Source organism: Cryptotermes secundus, unplaced genomic scaffold (assembly GCF_002891405.2).
Source record: "Cryptotermes secundus unplaced genomic scaffold, Csec_1.0 scaffold1016, whole genome shotgun sequence".
In the NCBI taxonomy this organism is placed as follows: domain Eukaryota; kingdom Metazoa; phylum Arthropoda; class Insecta; order Blattodea; family Kalotermitidae; genus Cryptotermes; species Cryptotermes secundus.
The window spans coordinates 882,002-900,844 of NW_019724759.1; the positions used below are offsets into that span (position 1 = coordinate 882,002).

Genomic DNA, 18,843 nt, shown 5'->3' on the forward strand with positions numbered 1-18,843 from the left:
AATTCTGACTTTCATTGCGCCCCATTTTCTTTAAAATTTTCTTATTTCCATTGCGTTGACTTTTCTTCGAAACGTTTGCAATTTTAATGAACAAATCAGAGAAGGTAGACCCTCTACGAGCAGGAATGTTTGTGTACGGCGTCGCGTATTGAGTCAAGAATTTTATATTTAAATTCGGCTCTGTATAAGAAGTAAAATCAGCGTGGATTGCAAGATGATGAAAAGCAGAGGTAAGTTTCCTCTCTTTACTTCTTGCTGCTTTTTTTTATGAAATTTCTTGTTTTGTGTTTTGTTTTGTGTTTTGTTTTGTGTGCTTTCAGTTCCCCGCTCATATCCTGTGTCTCAACGTGGCGAGCGGGTGAAACAAAGAACGGTGCATCCCCAAAATATTAGCTTCGTTGCGTCAACCGTTCATTTTATGTATTCCGTGTAACTTTTTATTAAAATCTAGAAGCAATTTGGTTCGTGTCCTTTTTATATTCTGTTCTAAATTTTAACAATTTTTTTAAACAACACCTTGGAAAGAGACTAATTATAATAATTTCTAAATGTTTTAACAAAGTCGTGCTCATCGTAGTAATTGTTACAGAATAATATATTATATCTATGACATTGTAATATTAGTTTCTGTAAGTACCGAAAGTGTCCTCCTGAAGATGGTCGCTACGGCCGAAACGTGTAAAGGATGAAAGATAAAAGAAACCACAACATTTATCAATCACCTGACGACATTAATAATCTTTTATACTAACAGACTCTCTTTTGACAAGATTTGTGCTACTGTAATAGTGAATATGTGATTGTAGGAATTAAAAATCCGAAAGAGTAAGATTGCATAATGGACGTGGTTTATCTTTTGTTTTTATTCCATTTTTTAATATATGAATTGAAAAAATTAAGAAATTTCATTGTTTCATTTCATAAAATAAACAAACCGTCAGTAGGCTTGTACGGAAGGTAAATTTTGACAACTGGCGTCAACACGTTTTAAATATTAGGACGAGAATATATGCTACATTTCGTGCCGGTGAGAATGTGTGCAAATGGTTCGTTTCCTCTAAGCATATTTATATGCTTGTGCACCTAATATCTCGAAACGAGGTTATGGGAATGCACTGTTCCTTGGCCAAACAGGATACGGTTATTGCAAATCAAAATCCCTCTTTCACAGATTTACCCAAAAAAAGAAAACAGGCGTCTGTCCCCAATCCAGATTTCAAACGAAATCATTATTGAAGGAAAGAATATATGAGATATTAATAATAAAACTATTTAACATTATTCTTATATTGTGAATGATCTGGGGCGATCAGTACAAATAATTAATAAGTGACATAAACTTAAGTTTGAAAAAAAAATTCTAGCTGTTCCCTCTCTTGAAAACTGGATGTCTCCCTGAAGAATATTTGTACAGCACCCATACTAGATTCCAAACTCTGTACGGGAAGGCCAAAACTGAGATGGATGGAAGATTCAGAACATGATTTACCGGAGCTGAAAATGAATATGTGGAGGAAAAAGAAATATGTGTTTTGGCAATAAAGTTCTGGACTGGTGCTCCAGTGTTCACGTTAGATAGTACTTACTTACTTACGTATGGAGCTGAGCCCTTCTTGAGAAGCAGCCAATTCTGCAGCTACTCAAGAATTTGCCAGGATTGTATTAAACCCGAAGGTTCATCTCTGTGTTCACAAGAGCCCTCCACTGGTACCTATCTTGATCCGGATCAATCCAATCCATAGCATCCCATCCTATCCCTCTAAGATCCATTTTAATATTTTCCACCCACCTACGCCTTGGTCTTCCCAGTGGGCTCTTTCCTTCTGGCATAGCCACCAATATCCTGTATGCGTTTCTATTTTCCCCCGTTCGTATTCACATTAGGTACTGGTGACGGGAACTACTGCAATGTGAGCAGTAGGGGGTCAGCAAGACCAGTCACTGACAGTTCATGAGGAGCAGCTCAGTGAGTTGCGTTTTTACCGGTTGTCAAATTGTGTGTTGAACTGAGTAAAACTCCAACAGAAACTTATGAAATGTGCGTATCTCTCTATGGTGATCAAACCATGAGTCGTTGCAGCGTATTTCAATGTATCGAACGATTTAAAGACAGGCGTCAGGGTCTTCAGAACGAATGATCCAAAAAGCGGGCGTTCTTTAATCTCTCGAAATGTAGACACAACCGCAAACGTCCCTGTCTCAGAACGATGTCGGATGAATCAAACGTCAGTAAGGAGACAATTCGTGAAATCCTCCGTGAATATCTACAGAAGAAGAAGAAGAAGAAGAAGAAGAAGAAGAAGTAGTAGTTGTGAGCGAAATTCGTCCCACAGAGAGACACGGACGAGCAGAAGAAACGGAAACTCGCTTCATCCAGACTTGTCAAGAAAATCCCAGTTTCCTTGATTGCATTGCAACTGGGGACGAGTCATGGGTATGTCAATATAAACCAGAGAAGAAACTTCGGAACATGAAATGGAGCTCAAAGTGATCACCAAGGCCCAAAATGTTTCGTTTTCGAAAGTCCAGGCTCAAAACCAAGCTGTTCACATTCTTTGACAGAGAATTTGTGCCTGAAGGGCAGGCAGACAATAGTGCTTTCTACGTTGAGGTTATCAGGAGGTGAGGCCTCAATTTTGAGCAGAGGGCAGTTGGTTCTTTTTGCACGACAATGCCCCACCCGATTGGCAATGGTCGTGAAGACATCTCTGCCCAAACACCGTGCAGTGGATAAAAGCCACCCACGCCATTCTCCTCTTCTCGCACCAATGGATTCTTTTTATCTTTTCTACGGTGAGAAGCGCCCTCAAAATAAAGAAGGTTCAGGATATTGAAGATATTAAGAAAAACGTGACGGCAGAACTGAAAGCTATTTCTTTATAGGGACCTTTGCTAGCTGTTTTCAAAGCCTTTCTGAGCGGTTCAACAATGTATTCAAGTGGGTGGAGATTATTTTTAATATAAATAAAAAAGTCTTTATTTTTTTTGATTTTTTATTTCCTTTTTTCACACCACGTATAATAGAGAAGAACGAACATCTGTTGTCAATAATGATAAAGATCTGAAAGGAGTGTAGAGACGAGCAACAAATGTGTAAGTATACCGTGCTCTTCCCAATACCGTGAGACCAAGTTTTACACCCAGGTAGAAAGAAAACAGTTAAATTAAAATTTTGTATAGTTAAGTATTTCGGTGTTCAGTTAGAAAGGATGAAGGACTGGACTGAAAGTTAGTAATCATTTTCAGAATATCTTAAGCAAGAGGACGTGTTATCTTGATATATCGACAGTTAACAACAACAGCATATAGATATGCAATACTTACGCAACATTCCCTAAATTGTTTGGCATCTATTGGTGATGTGAAGTTAAGACCCCATGTGTCATTGGTCATTGGGTCTTTCCAGTACACGAAACATTCCGACGCTTGACCAATCCGTGTTCCTGTAACAAGAATGATAATGAGAACTTTCTTTTAAGTCTGATTTTGGTTCATCCTGGTCCGTCACACTAGATTTTATATTCATTGCATTGTAACGATATTGTATGTATGTATGTATGTATGTATGTACTGATATTGACCAATCACAATGCAATAGTAGTTTCCGCCCGTATTGACATATCCTTCTGAAGATGGTCTCTCAGACCGAAACTTGTCAAGGAGGAAAGATTAAAGAGGAGTTAAACATTTTTCAACCACACTGGACGGAGTTTATAGCCTTTTTATATTTCTTTAAAGTTATTTTACACGTATTCAAATAGTGACGATATATTTCTCTAGGTATGACACCGTATGATCTGGTAGATACCTACCAGCGCTTACGAAACTCTAAGTAAGGAAACAGTGGTTCAAGAACCACCAATCTTTGCCTCTCAGAATTAAGGGCGGCCGCACACCAACTGCTCCAAGAAAAGCATCAAGACATGAGACAAAAGAAACACTCTTGCTTCATTCGTGATTCAGACTCGAGTCCGCATACCGAAGTAGCGTACACTGGTGCTGCTCCTTGAGTACTGATGTCTGAGTCTTGACGCTCAGAAAAGGAACATGCCGAGTCTTGCTGCACGTGTCTGCAGCATGAAGCTGACGTCAGCATCATGACTCAGACCGGTGTGCGGCGGTTTTCATAATCTCGTTCGTTTCAACTGTATTCCTTTCTTTGCGTCATGTCGCAGACGTCATGTCTTGACGCTTGCCGATGTGCCGCCTACCTAACAGTGCACTCTTTAATTACTCTGCATCTCCTAACTTTGCTCTGCCTCCTATTTATTCACTGAGCATCGAGAATTCTCCCTTGTAATGTTCAAAGTTTCAGCGCTGTTAGCTTTAATCTGCGTTTGCTACGTGATTCACGTGTATTTGCACGCGCACAATCGACTCCATGATGAAGGAGGGTTTACTGTACTTGTGTTCCTGATATCAGGCTGAGACTACACATTACCTGGCTGCACGAGTCGAACATCCAGTATTTTGTCGACCTGGCTGTTGTAGGCAGTGATGTGGAACACGCACTCTGGGGAATCCTGGATGCACGTGATGTTGACCGGGACCAGGTCCTCTGACACCTGCTGCCACTTCACCGTGCCGGCTCCGCTCGCACTCACGTGGAACACTTCGGCCCAAAGCCTGCGCACAGTGACGTCAAGTCACAGAAACCACGGGTCTCACGCACACAGCGCCGACAGCTATTCATCTCGGTAACAAATTCGCTGCATTTTGCGGTATCCGAAGTTTCCTTACCGTGTTCACAAAGCCCCGTCACTGGTTCCTATCCTGAGCCAGACGAACCGAAATCCTTCAACCCGTATACAGTGGTACCCAGCTGGTCGGCTCCAGATTTGACGCTTCTTCATGTATTCGAGAGATGCGCTGTTCGAATCTCGGTTAGAACACTGACTGATTGACTAACTGAGGTTCTATGTGATTTTCCTTAGTCCCTCCAAGCGAATGTTTGGGTAGCGACTTGAAATAATTAACGGCCGCTTCACTCCATGAAAAAATAAGTAACAGACCATGGGGGCCCATAGGGTTGTGAGACATCGAGGTTCCCACATTTTCTTTAGAAAATCGGCTCACAGATGGTGGTGAGGTTGTCGGCCTTACGCACCGGCTGCCCTTTACCCCCAGGAACATTCCTGGTACTCATCTCTGTTAGAGGCTGAGTCGACCCCAGGGCCATAGTGCGGCTGGAAGTATTTGGTCAATTGAAAAAAAATCCAATGACCTCATCGGGACTTGAACCCGCGACCTTCCGGCTTGTAGCATAGTGCCTCAACCAACGACGCTACGGCGTGCCTCCGCTCCATATCGTTCGAAATTTATTCAGTCATTAATTAACTTACCATTCGAGGCTGGGGGCACGCGGTAGCGTCGTTGGTTGAGGAACTACGCTACAAGCTGGAAGGTCGTGGGTTCCAGTCCGGATGAGGTGGAATTTTTTAATTTACCTAATCATTCGAGCCGCACTATGGCCCTGGGGTCGACTCAGACTCTAACCGGCCAGCCGGCACGTAAGGCTGACAATCTTACCGCCATCTGTGAACTGATTGTCTAGAAATTGTGGGAGCCTCGACGCCTTACAACCCTATGGGCTTCCACGGCCTGTTACAGGGGCAGCTTTACCTTGACCATTCGAGTCCATATAATCTGAGCTACGGTCATCATTGGTAAATAAATCGTAAAATAATTAAAATATGAAGTACAGTGGTTACCGTCTGCTTAAGCTTTAGAAACCCTACATTTTGTTGACACACTGGACTATGTATGTATACTAAAATCGGTTAATCTTGCTTAAGGAAATAATCGCTGTGTATTCTTCCGCGAATCTTGTCTTTTTCTCAAGACTTTAAACGTTGTGCTGGAATATATGAGATATCCTCAAGTGCGTAGGCAAGATAATACAGAAATGATATCTAACTTTTGGAAATTATATTCATTAAACGAAAGATTATAAACAGATAGAAGACTGAGGCGTAGACTGAAGGATAATATTAAAAGAGATCTAAAAGAAATAAATGGAATGTTTTAAATTTATTTGTCTAAGAGGAGGAGTAAGTGTTGGACTCTTGTGATCACGGTAATTAAACTTCTTGTTCCACAAATGCAGAGCACTTCTTGAACGGATAAGAAACTACTAAGTTTTCATAAATCCTGACGTAGGATTAAATCAGAATGTATTAATCCCGTGTTGATGAACCAACTCCATGGTAAATAAGACCTAAAGATGTGTGACGACGGTACATCAGTACAAATATTATGTTTCTGGACATTACCCATCGTCTTGTCTTTATCTAAAAACACTTTACTCTTTATATTAACAAAACACAACGTTTCGGAGACTGGATTCTCTCTCCATCTTCAAGTAAAACCTACTCAATTGGGACCAATCGATAGAGCTAGCCCCTATCTCCGGAGGTAGGCCCCAACTGAGTAGGTTTTACCTGAAGACGGAGACAGAATCCAGTCTCCGAAACGTTGTGTTTTGAAAAATAAACAGGACTGTTTTTACTTAAAGACAAGGCGATTGACAATGTCCAAAAACATAACATTTGTACAAACTCCATGGTGCTGAACTAAAGAATATTTCATTTTTGGTTCGAGGTATATTTAATACTCTTGTCAATAGGGATATGGACGCCTTACCTGAGCAAGTGGCCGTCTCGACGCCGGGACGTCTGCCATGGCGAGTCCTCGTACCGGTAGGCCTTGCGAATGAGCGGCGCGCAAGAACAGCTTAGCTTGTTTCCCATCGCGTCCTGTCACCACATCCCTGGGGCCTGCAATACAGTCACACCCTGCTAGGGACACTGAGCTCCGTGTGTTCCAGTTATGGAAACCGGATTTAAACTTAAGGAGATTTACAAAGAAGTCAGCATTAACTTCGCTGTTCTCTCGCCACGAAGTGTATCAGTTTGTTCATCATCCTTGGGTGCTTCTATGAATATAATTTATCAGACCACAACTAAATTCCATCCATTTTCATAATTCAAATGCGTCTTTTACAAATATCTCACTTATACAATATTAACATTTAAAATCGTTTAACAAGGTTAGGGACATCGTTGATTATTAAGAACCATAGGAATCGCTGATTATATACCACTGTAGCATATTGAGCTTGCAGTTTCTTTGTGCTTCGGGGGTGTGTCTGTAAAATAACATGTTGTCTTTGTGTGTAGCTTATTATATTTGTGAGATTGTTATGTAAAGGCCGCGCCATAGCCCAAGCGGTTAGTCGCTGGCTTCCCACAGCGGCGGTCCGGGTTCGATCCCGGGTCTGGTAAAGTGGGATTTGTGGTGGACAAAGTGGCGCTGGGGCAGGTTTTCTTCGAGTACTTCGGTTTCCCTTGCCAATCTTCATTCCACCAATTGCTCCACGATCACTCTCACCTATCATCTGGGGCTGGTACAATAGGCCAGAAGTGGCCGCAGTACAAGGGACTTAGTCCCACCCCACTAGCAATAATATTAAAAACAAATTTTTATGTATACTTATCATTTTATTAATCTTATTAACTTTATACCCATTGGTGCATAAACGTATCTTTATATATTAATTGTTACTTCATTAAACTTGCACCGCCTTGTAGTTCTGTTGTATTTGAGAAGAGGATTCTTTACTGCCTTCCTGTACGTGTTCGCGGCCCCCTTCAGGAGAATAAAAGGGCACGAACCAACTTGGTTTACGATTTCCAACAAAATTTTAACAAATTAATTATAAATAATTTAACATATTAAAACAGCCGCTGTAGTTTCATACTCATTCTATTTTGTCAGCACTGTATGTATATATCTTGGCATTCAAACACATATTGCAATAGTGGCTTGATGTCCCTCTGAGGATGGTCTGCAAAGACCGAAACATGTAAGGGATGAAAGGTTGAAATAAGAAAAATCTTTACTAGTCACGCTGAACGGAGCTGCTTAACCTCTTATGAAAATGACAAAATAATTTCCTACAGGAGTTTTATGTAGAATAAATTGAGTGCAGTTACGTAACTAATTATGTTATTTAGGTTCAGCATATGTAGCTACTTTGCTGCGTATTTCCTTCTCTGTTCGAGGATAACTAATTATAATGGCGTTTTGCGATTGAGTGGCCAACTGCGGTGTCACGTGACTTAACAGGGACAGCTCACAGAAAATTAAAAAGTCGAACCGGTTAATGCTGTTAATGCCGCCGCGATGTGAAGCCAGCGACTAACCACTTGAGCTATGGCGCGGCCTAATAAGTAGGCAAAATGTAGATTTCTCTTAAATGTTGGAGTAGATAATACACGTAGTAACCACAGTGGTTTAAAGGTCCGAGCGTTAGTAATGTTTCAATTGCACAAAAGAATAAGTGAACATTAAGTAAAGCTATCCCTGTAACAGGCCGTGGAGGCCCATAAGGTTGTGAGACGTCGAGGCTCCCACATTTTCTCTCGACATTCGGCTCACAGATTGCGGTGATGTTGTCAGCCTTAAGCGCCAGCCGCCTTTTTAGCCCCACGAATATTCCTGGTACACATTTGTGTTAGAGGCTGAGACGACCCCAGGGCCATAGTGCGGATGGAAGGATTAGGTCAGTTTATCTAAGTGAACATAAGAAACAAAGAAATTACGAAAACTACGAGTAAGTAACGGGAAATAACGGACTGAGTTGATGTAGCGGTAACGAATCTCGGACGAGACACTGTCGAGGCTGATTGGAAGTTTCCATGGTTTCCTTCAGTTTCTCCGGTCAGATTCTGGGGGAGTGCTTTGACTAGGTTTCAACGTTTCCACACACCATTATTCGCCAACCCTCCCACTCTTCGACGCTATATGATAAAGGATACAGAGAGCGTCCCAAAGTAAACAACAAAAATTATATAATTAATAGGAGAACGATAATAGAAGTTGCGAAAGGTCTATAAATAAACTCCGCAGCCCTTGCAAACGACAGCTATAACGCCCCCACACCGTGACACGTACCTAGCCCCCAGGTCGCTTAGTGTAATCTTAAGGAACACTGTATGATTGCAATGCTTCCTGATACACGGTTTTTTCTCCCATTATAGACAGGCGCGGCCCGATCAATAGGTACTCCACAGCAGCCCGCGAGATGGCAGCAGTGGTGCGCCCTCATTGATTTTGTGTCTGTAAGGGTGTGGGCTTCCTATACGATTCCTGAACGAGGTTTCCTGTATACAGGAGGTGATGCTAGAGAATTACCCCAAGTTAATCTCAGGTTTACAAAGTTCGGTCATGCCGGGTAGAGGCTAAATTATAGAGCTAATTTTGTGCCAGAAGAACGTTCTTATCTGGTCCGACGATACATTTACACACACAAAAGGTAAAGGTAAATTTGTCCCTGTGCTTAACTAATTAAGCACTACGCCATATAGGCGTATGGGGAGTGGATATATAGATCCACATTTTCTTCACTATTTAGAGGTGGTCAACTTCACGTTTCGGCCGCTTTACCCCCGAGGAAAGAACCCAAGGTACCCATCTGATAGAAGGCTGGGTGGAACCCAGAGCCAGTGTGAACTACGTGGAGAAAAGAAAATTTCTTGACCCTACCGGGACTCGAATTCCGACCCCTCGGTCGTCCAGTCCGTAGCCCATTGCTATACCGATTACGCTATCCCGAGCTCGTGCGTGTGTGTATATATAAGACTAGTTATTATAAATTAGAGTCGATATAGCGACGACCTATGGGCTGGACCTCCCGGGTTCTATTCCGGTAGTGACAAAATTTTTCTCTCCTCCACAGCGTCCAAACCGGCTTTGGGGCCCCCCCAGCCTCCCATCTAATTTGTACCGTGTGCTCTTCGCCTGGGGGTAAAGCGGCTGGGGCGAGAAGCTGACCTCTCACTCCACGTAGTGCCGAGGTTAAGCACAATGGAACTATACCTCCACTCCCCCACATGCCGTCATGTCACAGTGTTGAAGTAATTAAGCTCAAGCACAACTTTACATTTCTTTACATTTCAGTTATCATACAGCTCTTCATACACGAGGCTCGATCGAGAACTCGTACTTTACGAGTCTGATTATGGAGATTATTCTCTCGTGGGACATTGCGCCGTGTAACCTGCTACCTCCATTTTCACGGTATAAATGTAAGTCGCTTAGAGAACAAGACTGCTTATTTTATACTGAGTATTTGAGAAGACACTGACCGCATAGAAAACACTGCATCCTTCTATTGTTACGAGTGTATTCATTGCAGTTGGAACATGCTCACCGCGCCGTTGCCTAACAACGGCCGTCTTAATTATTAGGAATTTGAGAAGTCATGTCACGTTACATTAAAAAATTACTGGAGAGACACATACACAGAGACAGCAAGGTGATCTCTTAAGCCGTTTTCATATTTTTTAAAATAAGTGAATTACGCTAAAAATTGTACGGAGATAGGGAGAAGGATTTCCGCAACCGGAACCCAGGGCGAACCAATAGGAGCAAGGAGAACAGAGTAAAGTGTATTGGCTCTCTATGTGGAAGTAATGTCTCATAAGTAAACAAAGAGGCAACGGGAAATACATTCCCAAGGGAATTATCATTTTTTCCGCAGTCGGCTCCACACTTATGTCCTAAAAAAGGATATAGGAAGATAGTCCGAATAGTTTATAACTACCCGACTACACGGCGTCACATCCCAGAAGACAACAATCAACATAAATTCGTTTTGTCGACCAGAATAACTACGTAATGTGTGTAGATCAGAGCCCTCTGGGATGGCTGATAGCATTTAGGTGTAATATGCGGCCTCCAAGTTTGGGGAGAGAAATGCTGGTACATATCTGCCCGACTGCATCAGTCACATTCCAATAATCTTCTTGGTATCAATCGTTCGGTAATTGTATTACTGGTTTACATTCTTCCTGTGTCAAAACCTTTGTGGAGGTAAAGGGCGGCCGGCCGGCCGGCCGGCGCGTAAGGCTGACAACCTCACTGTCATCTGTGAGCCGATTGTCTAGATAACGTGTGAGCCTCGACATCTCATAACCCTATGGGCTTTCACGGCTTGCTACGGGGATAGATTAACTTTTTTATCTGTGTCAAATGTCATGATTGTGAATCGCTCCTCGGAAATGAGTTTATAAGGTCCACTTGGCGGTGACCCTAAAGGAAACTATCATGCTTGATGTGACGCCGCGTAGTCTGGTGGAATTTTAAAGATATTTCGGGGGAACTTACTGTACAGGTGTTCAGGATGGAAGAATAAGTCAATAAAAAAGAAATAAAGTACTCCCCTTCTTCTGCGCCATAAAATCCAACAAGAAAACATGTACAATACAAAATTCGTATGATAGAGTCAATACTGAAGAAGCTGACGTTTTGAATCTGCGAACAAGTATAGAGCACTGGTCTAACGAATGTGATGTAACACGGCATCCTACAGGACTGTATCACATGAGATACAGAAAGTGCGCAGTGGACGTGAAAATGGTGGAAAGCCTCTTAATTGCGAAGCTTTTACTTCTAGGTAAAGAGCTCGCTGTGTTACATGTGTAGGAGGGTTAATGGACAGTAGCTGAGGCCACAGATACAAGTCCCGCAGGCCGACCCCCCCGCTCTCCGTACCTCACTCGAGCTACTATGGTTCTTCCCCTTCAGCGCACTTCCCGTGCATTTCACCTTCAGTAATTTAGCCATTCTGTTGGACACATGTTCGCAGTGACGTCCAGGTCACAACGTAAGTCAGTAAGATTTGGTAACGTGAATAAACTTGAATTTTAAAAATGAATTTAATACTTTGATTCTAAAAGGGGTCCAGGAATCCTGAGTCAGTATGAGAGTAGCTACGAGACGGACGGCCTAGGGGTCAAAGTTTGAGTCACGGCAGGGGATTTTTGTCCTTTCCAAGTCGTAGGTAGCCCCACCCAGCGTCCCATCCATTGGGTTCCTGGGGTAAAGCGGCCGGGCCGCGAAGCTGACCACTCACTTGAAATAGTGCCGAGACCAAGAATACGTCGTGCTTGATTAGTTAAGCACAGGCACAAATTTTATGTTGATTCTAAATCCTTAAGAACTATCCATCATGTGAGAGTTTTTGGACTGAATTTTGGCCACAAATACTTCAGTAATTTTTTATGTTCTTACAGATGTCAACGGTATTATGAGAAATTCATATTTTGTTAAGTAATAAAAGTGTTTCCAATTCAAGTGACATCTTTATTTCAAATTGTGTATCAATTTCGTATGCAAGAAATAGAAGAATAAAGAACTGTGCATGACGTAATTTTCTGATTGTCGTTTCTGTTATATATGTACCTGATATAATAAAAAAAACTTACTTCGTACACGTTACCGAAAACACAACAGTAGGCAAAGACCTTCATCTTTCCTACCGTCCACGGAACTTCATTTCGCGGCCGCAATATTGTGACATACTTGCTCACAGCAAGAAACGTGGAGCCAGAGAGAAAGCCGTTGCTAGTGAACGGCTCTGAAACAGTCCTTTCTAGGCAACGGTCGCGAAATAGACAAAGAAACGACGCCTGTTGCTAGGCATCAGATTCTTAATAAGCAAGAATAGACGGCCGGTGTTAGGAAACGATTCGGTAAACACATTCCCGCCGAAACGGTTAGCATACGAGAATGAACGGTGTTGTTTGCGCGAGCCGTACCGACTACTTATAAGAGAGACAATTTGGGCAACCAAGTCAGTTCTGTAAGGGATTCTGTGCAGAACAGAATCAGTGGGAGCCGCCATTCAGAGAGACTTGAAGGCGGAAGATGAAGAATGTCCACTACCAGAAGCCGTTACCAGGGAAAGGCTGGTGAAGACACAGCAAGCTGGAAAAGTCTTAGGTGCTCTGTGTGGAGGTTGGCGATGACAGTTTAATTGCTTGTGGTTCCGAGTTTGTGTATAAGTGGTCAATAAATCCAATATCTAATCCAAACCCCCGTCTATAATCACTCCTCATGACAGCATTTAAGCTATTCTGAACATGTCAATTGAAGCACGAATTCCAAGAAAACTCCCTGCAACTAAATTTTGTCTTCCTGTCTGTAAGAGACTACGGGCATTTTAATATCCCATACTGTTTAAGACAGGGGCACGCGGTAGCGTAGTTGGTTGAGGCACTATGCTACAAGCCGGCAGGTCGCGGAATCGAATCCCGATGAGATCATTGGATTTTTTTTTCCATTTACCTAATCCTTCCAGCCGCACTGTGGCCCTGGGGTTCACTCAGCCTCTAACAGAAATGAGTATCAGGAATATTCTTGGGGGCAAAGTGCGACCGTCTCGTAGGGCTGACAACCTCACCGCCATCTGTGAGCCGATTGTCTAGAAAATGTGGGAGCCTCAACATCTCACAACCGTATGGACCTCCACGGCCTGGTACAGGGATACCTTTACTTACTTTACTACTGCTTAAGACTTGATAGCTCAGTCGGTATAGAGACGGTCTGGGGCTGAACGGCCGGGAGTTCGATACCCGACAAGGAAAACAAATATTTCATTTGTCCACAGTCTCGAGGCCGGTTCTGGAACTCATCCAGCCTCCTATCCAATGTGTACCGGGGGCTCCTTCCCCGGCGGTAAAGCGGCCGAAGCGTGAGCCTGATCACTACAGTACTATTCAGATGAAAACTTGCCCACGTGTCTACCTCCTACAGATTGCAAGGATGAAGAGAGACAATTTCCAGAAGTTCTTCATGTCACACATATGCTTGTTCATTTCGTAGTAATAGCGACGCGAGTTATTTCTGTGTACAAATGAGGCCGACGGGGGTGAGGGGAAACAGCTAGTGTCTCGGCAGACTGATGACGTAAGCCTTTGTGCTGTGATTAAATCCGTCCCATCCATATGAGTTAAATTAATAAAATCAAATATTTCGAGAAATCGATTTTTCCATGTTTGTACCCTTAATAAGAGAGGATTCTGGATCTCAGAATTGTAGTACAGGAATTCGAATTGTAAGTTCTTAAGCATTTGTTAAGAAGGTAAATACGTGGAGATATAAAAGCACTGAATCTTTACTGTACTTACGGATTCAGAAGGGTTCAACTGAGCAAGTTGGTGTGTTGGTAACGCTGTGTGTTGGTAACGCTGTGCATTTGTTTTCGGCCGATTCTCGATTAGCCTGACAAATTATTTCATAGTTATCACCAGTACCTTTCGGAAAACGGCGGGATAGAATCTCTATTAGACTAACACTGCTTCAATTAACATCCTTTCCAAGTCACCATTCATCCTAAAATTTTACTCTGATATACAGAGAGCGTTGTAAAATCATCAGACCGGCTCAAATTAAATGTCGGTATGTCGAAAGGATGTTCGCGTACAAGAAACATTTCCGGAAATCTTAATAGTATGCATCCTGTTATATGTTATGAATAAGATATATAAAAGTATATCAGGTATGCAAAGGGCCGCGCCATAGCTCAAGCGGTTAGACGCTGGCTTCAAAACGCCGCGGCCCGGGTTCGATCCCGGGTCTGGTCAAGTGGGATTTGTGGTGGAAAAAGTGGCGCCGGGGCGGATTTTCTCCGAGTACTTCGGTTTCCCCTGCCAATCTTCATTCCATCATAATCACCCGGGGCAGGTACAATAGGTCAACCAGCGGCCGCCGTACAGAGTGGACCCAGTTGAACGCCACAGAAATATCAGATTTCCAGTCTACACGACTCTTACACCGGCTCATCATCAGGCGTACAATGCTCCAGTTTCGGCTGTTGAATTGCAATTAATTGTCATCTAATTCTTCAAACAAGGATCTTTATTGTATCTTGAAATTATTTAAATGCATAAATTCATATATTAAGTCTTGGTCAAAATTTAAAACTGAAAATTTATAGATAATAAAATTTAAAATTAAAGATATAAAGATTAAAATTGGAAACTAAAGATTAAAACATGAAAGTTAAAATTAGGTTTTTGTGGTAAAATTCTGCGACCGCTACGCGCTGACCTGGTTCTATGACGGCCGCTTTCTTCCATGTCCTTTTCAATTGATCATCAATAGCACAACCTTTCCACAGTGAGTAAGTTGTGCACTTGAGAAAGTGTCGTTGAACAATGCAGGAATGAATCAAGTCGTATCCCGCTCCTAAACGCGCTTCTTATTAACACCGTGGCGGCCAAACGATGTTGTGTAACTGATTTTAACACTGCATTTCGTAAGCGCATGCGTAGTGTTTCCAGCTCCATTCATTTAACTAACTGCCCTAATGCCATTATGGCGAAGATCATAAACATTGTATATTTCTTTGTCATGACTAATCTTGAACCTGCGGTATGTATTTCAGTCTCTCTAATTTCGACAGCTGCAGGATTGCTCAGTAGTTCACCGAGAACCCGTCTACAATAATACTGTCTCCACTGTCGTCTTTATCAGGTCACTGAACTCAGATATACGTGTATATATACAAACGCAAGTCTTTATTGTTGTCGTTTATCACAACACTGAATTCACAGATATATAAATGTAGGATTCGCCACTGCAGTCTTTCATCAGGACACAATACCCGTCGTGGATATATAAATTTAAGTGATATATTGGGTTTTTGGACTTTATCCATCGTCCTGGTTTTTAAGTTAACTAATAAAAACACAACGTTTCGGAAAGTGGNTTTAAGACCTGTCACTGCCGTGCTTTATCAAGACACGGAAATCACAGATATATAAGCTTAAAGCGTTGCCACTGTCATCCCTTATGAGGTCACTGAACTCGCACATATATAAACTTAGTCTTCATTATCATCCTTATCAAGACACCGCACTCATAGATATATAAATTTAGAGTATTTACTATCATCCTCTATCACGACATATATATCAGCAGATATCTCGAGTCATCAATATTGTCCTCTATAAGAACATTGCACTCACAGATGCATAAACGCAGGAATCTCCTTTGTATACAAGAAGATATGCCACAGAAATAGAAACACTAATTTCTTGCCCATGTTTAATAAAAGGCAGACAAAGCTGACCAAGTAATATCTAAGGATCTCCTTAGCTTCAACAATACCATCTAAAAGATATACTATTTACCAGTCTGCATGGATTCGACAGATTTTATAAAAGTTAAACTGTAATGAAATCACTATATCAGCTAGGCGTATTTATAAATGCTGAGAGATACTATGAATTTGTTAGGATACAGCACTATGAAAATCCTAACAAATTTGGTCACTATTCACTAATTATCCTAACACTGAACGCCATATAGCCTGAGCTACTGAATGGGTCCTTAAATAAGTAAATACATACGTAAACACACTTATATGAGTAGATGTTAGAAGAAGCATGAATATAAAATATGGTTGCTGTCTATGGCAATATCACAGTACACAGTTCCGATTTTGACATTTCAGCCACTTATAAGACAGCTTTTTAAATTTTTCTTCATGTACAAAACAAAACAAACTCCGTGGTTTTAGTCCGCAAGCGAACTATACCGAGCGACGGCCAGGGTGTCGCGTGGTCAGAGCAATGTTCCCCACGGCCGTTAATTTCGGTTTTCAAGACCCGAGCCGCTATTTCCTTGAAATAGCTCCTCAATTATACTCACGAAGCTGAGCGGACACCGTTCCAGACCCACTACTTCACAGAAAAAAATCTGGTAGCGCCGGGACTCGAACCCAGACCTCTGGATCTGTAGCCAGGAACACTGACCACTAGACCACAGAGGCTGTCTACACGATGTATATAACTTCCAAAAAAGAACAGCATTTAAATTAAAAATTAAAATTTGCTCATGTAATTAGGAATATGATTATAAATATTAACTTAAATCGAATCGAAAAATTTCTTGCACAATACTTGCTCATTGTTCCAAGAGCAGTGACTGCCTTGTACAACGGGAAAAGCGAGCAGTAAATTTTACACATTTTACTTGGTGGTCTCCATTCGGTCTGCGGTGGGAAACATAGAACAGACCGACACGGCCGGGACAGTTGCACATAAATATATGTGTATTTTATATATGTATATATATATATGCACTGATGAGCCATCGTATGCTACGTACTATACAAGAGTGGTAGAGCTGCTGTGACGTCAGCAGTAACCGGCCGGAGACCCGTGATCGATATCTGAACGCGACCACTCCCTCCTCATCTGCTGGGACGTACGGAATAAATTGCGCCGGGATAAATAATAGAATAACCACTAAATAAATGAAACCTCACATATGACACGTAACACATAACGTGCCTAATATTTAACACGTAAGAGGTAAAGAGAAGCAACAGTCACGTCAAGTGATAATTAATTATAACAAATAAGAATTAATAATAATAACAGCAGCGTAACCATATGACGAAAACAAACAAGCAAGAACACGTTTTGTGTAATACAGCGAAAAAGAAACGCTTGGTAAATGATCCAGAAATAATGCGTCATAACAAATACAAACCAGAAATGTCACCGCATATTCAGAATGAAGAAATGTGATGATTAATAAACTGCAGGAAGCAGACTGCCGCTTACACAGCCTAACGTTACAGGTGTAACAGCAGAAAGACACATGCACAACCCGGTCTTGTGAACAAAGTTAATCGTCAAGTAAGACATAAAAATCTCCCTATAGATAGCCACAACAACTACAAGCTTGCTCTCGAACAGCGATGAGGCAGTTACTTTACCCTGAGCTCATCTAAATAATGTTTAAAAATTCAGTTTCCACTCCACATAAAACACTCTTCCGCTACAAAAACAAATAATTAATACGGTTTAGGGAAATAATCCTTGTTTATTGCGAGAATCACATGAAACATCATATTTTTATTGCTAGTGGGGTGGGACTAAGTCCCTTGTACTGCGGCCACTTCTGGCCTATTGCACCAGCCCAAGATGATAGGTGAGGGTGATTGTGGAGCAATTGGTGGAATGAAGATTGGCAGGGGAAACCGAAGTACTCGGAGAAAACCTGCCCCAGCGTCACTTTATCCACCACAAATCCCACTTGACCAGACCCGGGATCGAACCCGGGACGCCGCGGCGAGGAAAGCACATCATAACATTATGTGGATACATTGCAGTGATTCTAATTATCCAAGCATAGGCTACATGTAGTAAGCAATGTCATTTGAAGGGCTCAGCTTCCTAGTCCTGCTTGTTTATTATGATCACTGTCGTTGTTTTCGCTTCACTTTGCAGGGAAGATTTTACTCGAAAAGTACTTCTTCCGGGATGTGATGCGCTGTAGTTGCCCGACCTTTCTCCGAAACATCCCGAAAATTCTACTGGACTATACTGGGTGTGTGAATTGTATACAAAGGGGACGGTTTACAATTGACTATTTATAAGTGTTTTCGTAGGGGATGACTTTAAATGTCGGCCTCGACATATCATTTGATAATATGCGGGAATGGAAAGATATGGCGGGAGAAATCAGGGAAGTTAGTAGTACCGATACTTATGTAACGAACTGCGAAATTTCTCGTTGAGTTTGCAACGGGAGTTACACTAATCTATTACAGAAAAACCTTATATTCATAAATGCATTTCTTTATATATGCAATATGGCTCATTAGGCCTTGAAGTTGGCAACGCTGTGCTCTTTAAACCAGAATCAGTGCGTTTTATTCTATGTCACACTGCTGCCAACCTTTCTACCGCACCAATATTCATGGTGCGAGTCTAAGCTTTAATTTTCAAGATTGTGTTCATTGCGAATGGTGCTTATACCAATTGTAATAAGAGAGTTTTTACCTCTTAAATTACAATGATAATTACATGTACAATCTACTTGACCGCTAAAAACCTCGCATGCTAGCCACAGAACGTAATCATCTATCTATCTATCTATCTATCTATCTATCCATCTATCCATCTATCCATGGTTCTAGAGCCATTTGTTGGACCTTGGCCGCTTTTTCATTTTCTTAATCTTCTACACAGTCAGCAGGAC

General features: G+C 41.8%; 1 protein-coding gene across 2 annotated transcripts in view; it reads right to left on the bottom strand.

Moving 5' to 3' along the window:
- The window catches only part of LOC111863021, a 112,927-nt gene that overhangs the window by 85,008 nt on the left and 9,076 nt on the right, over window positions 1–18,843 (bottom strand). For both annotated transcript variants that reach the window (XM_033750895.1, XM_033750896.1), the window contains 3 exons: window positions 6,643–6,776; window positions 4,442–4,626; window positions 3,325–3,443 (listed from right to left, as the gene is read on the bottom strand). In XM_033750895.1, coding sequence (XP_033606786.1) covers window positions 3,325–3,443; window positions 4,442–4,626; window positions 6,643–6,749 — 411 coding nt within the window. In that variant the 5' untranslated portion in view covers window positions 6,750–6,776. The remainder of the gene's footprint in view (window positions 1–3,324; window positions 3,444–4,441; window positions 4,627–6,642; window positions 6,777–18,843) is intronic.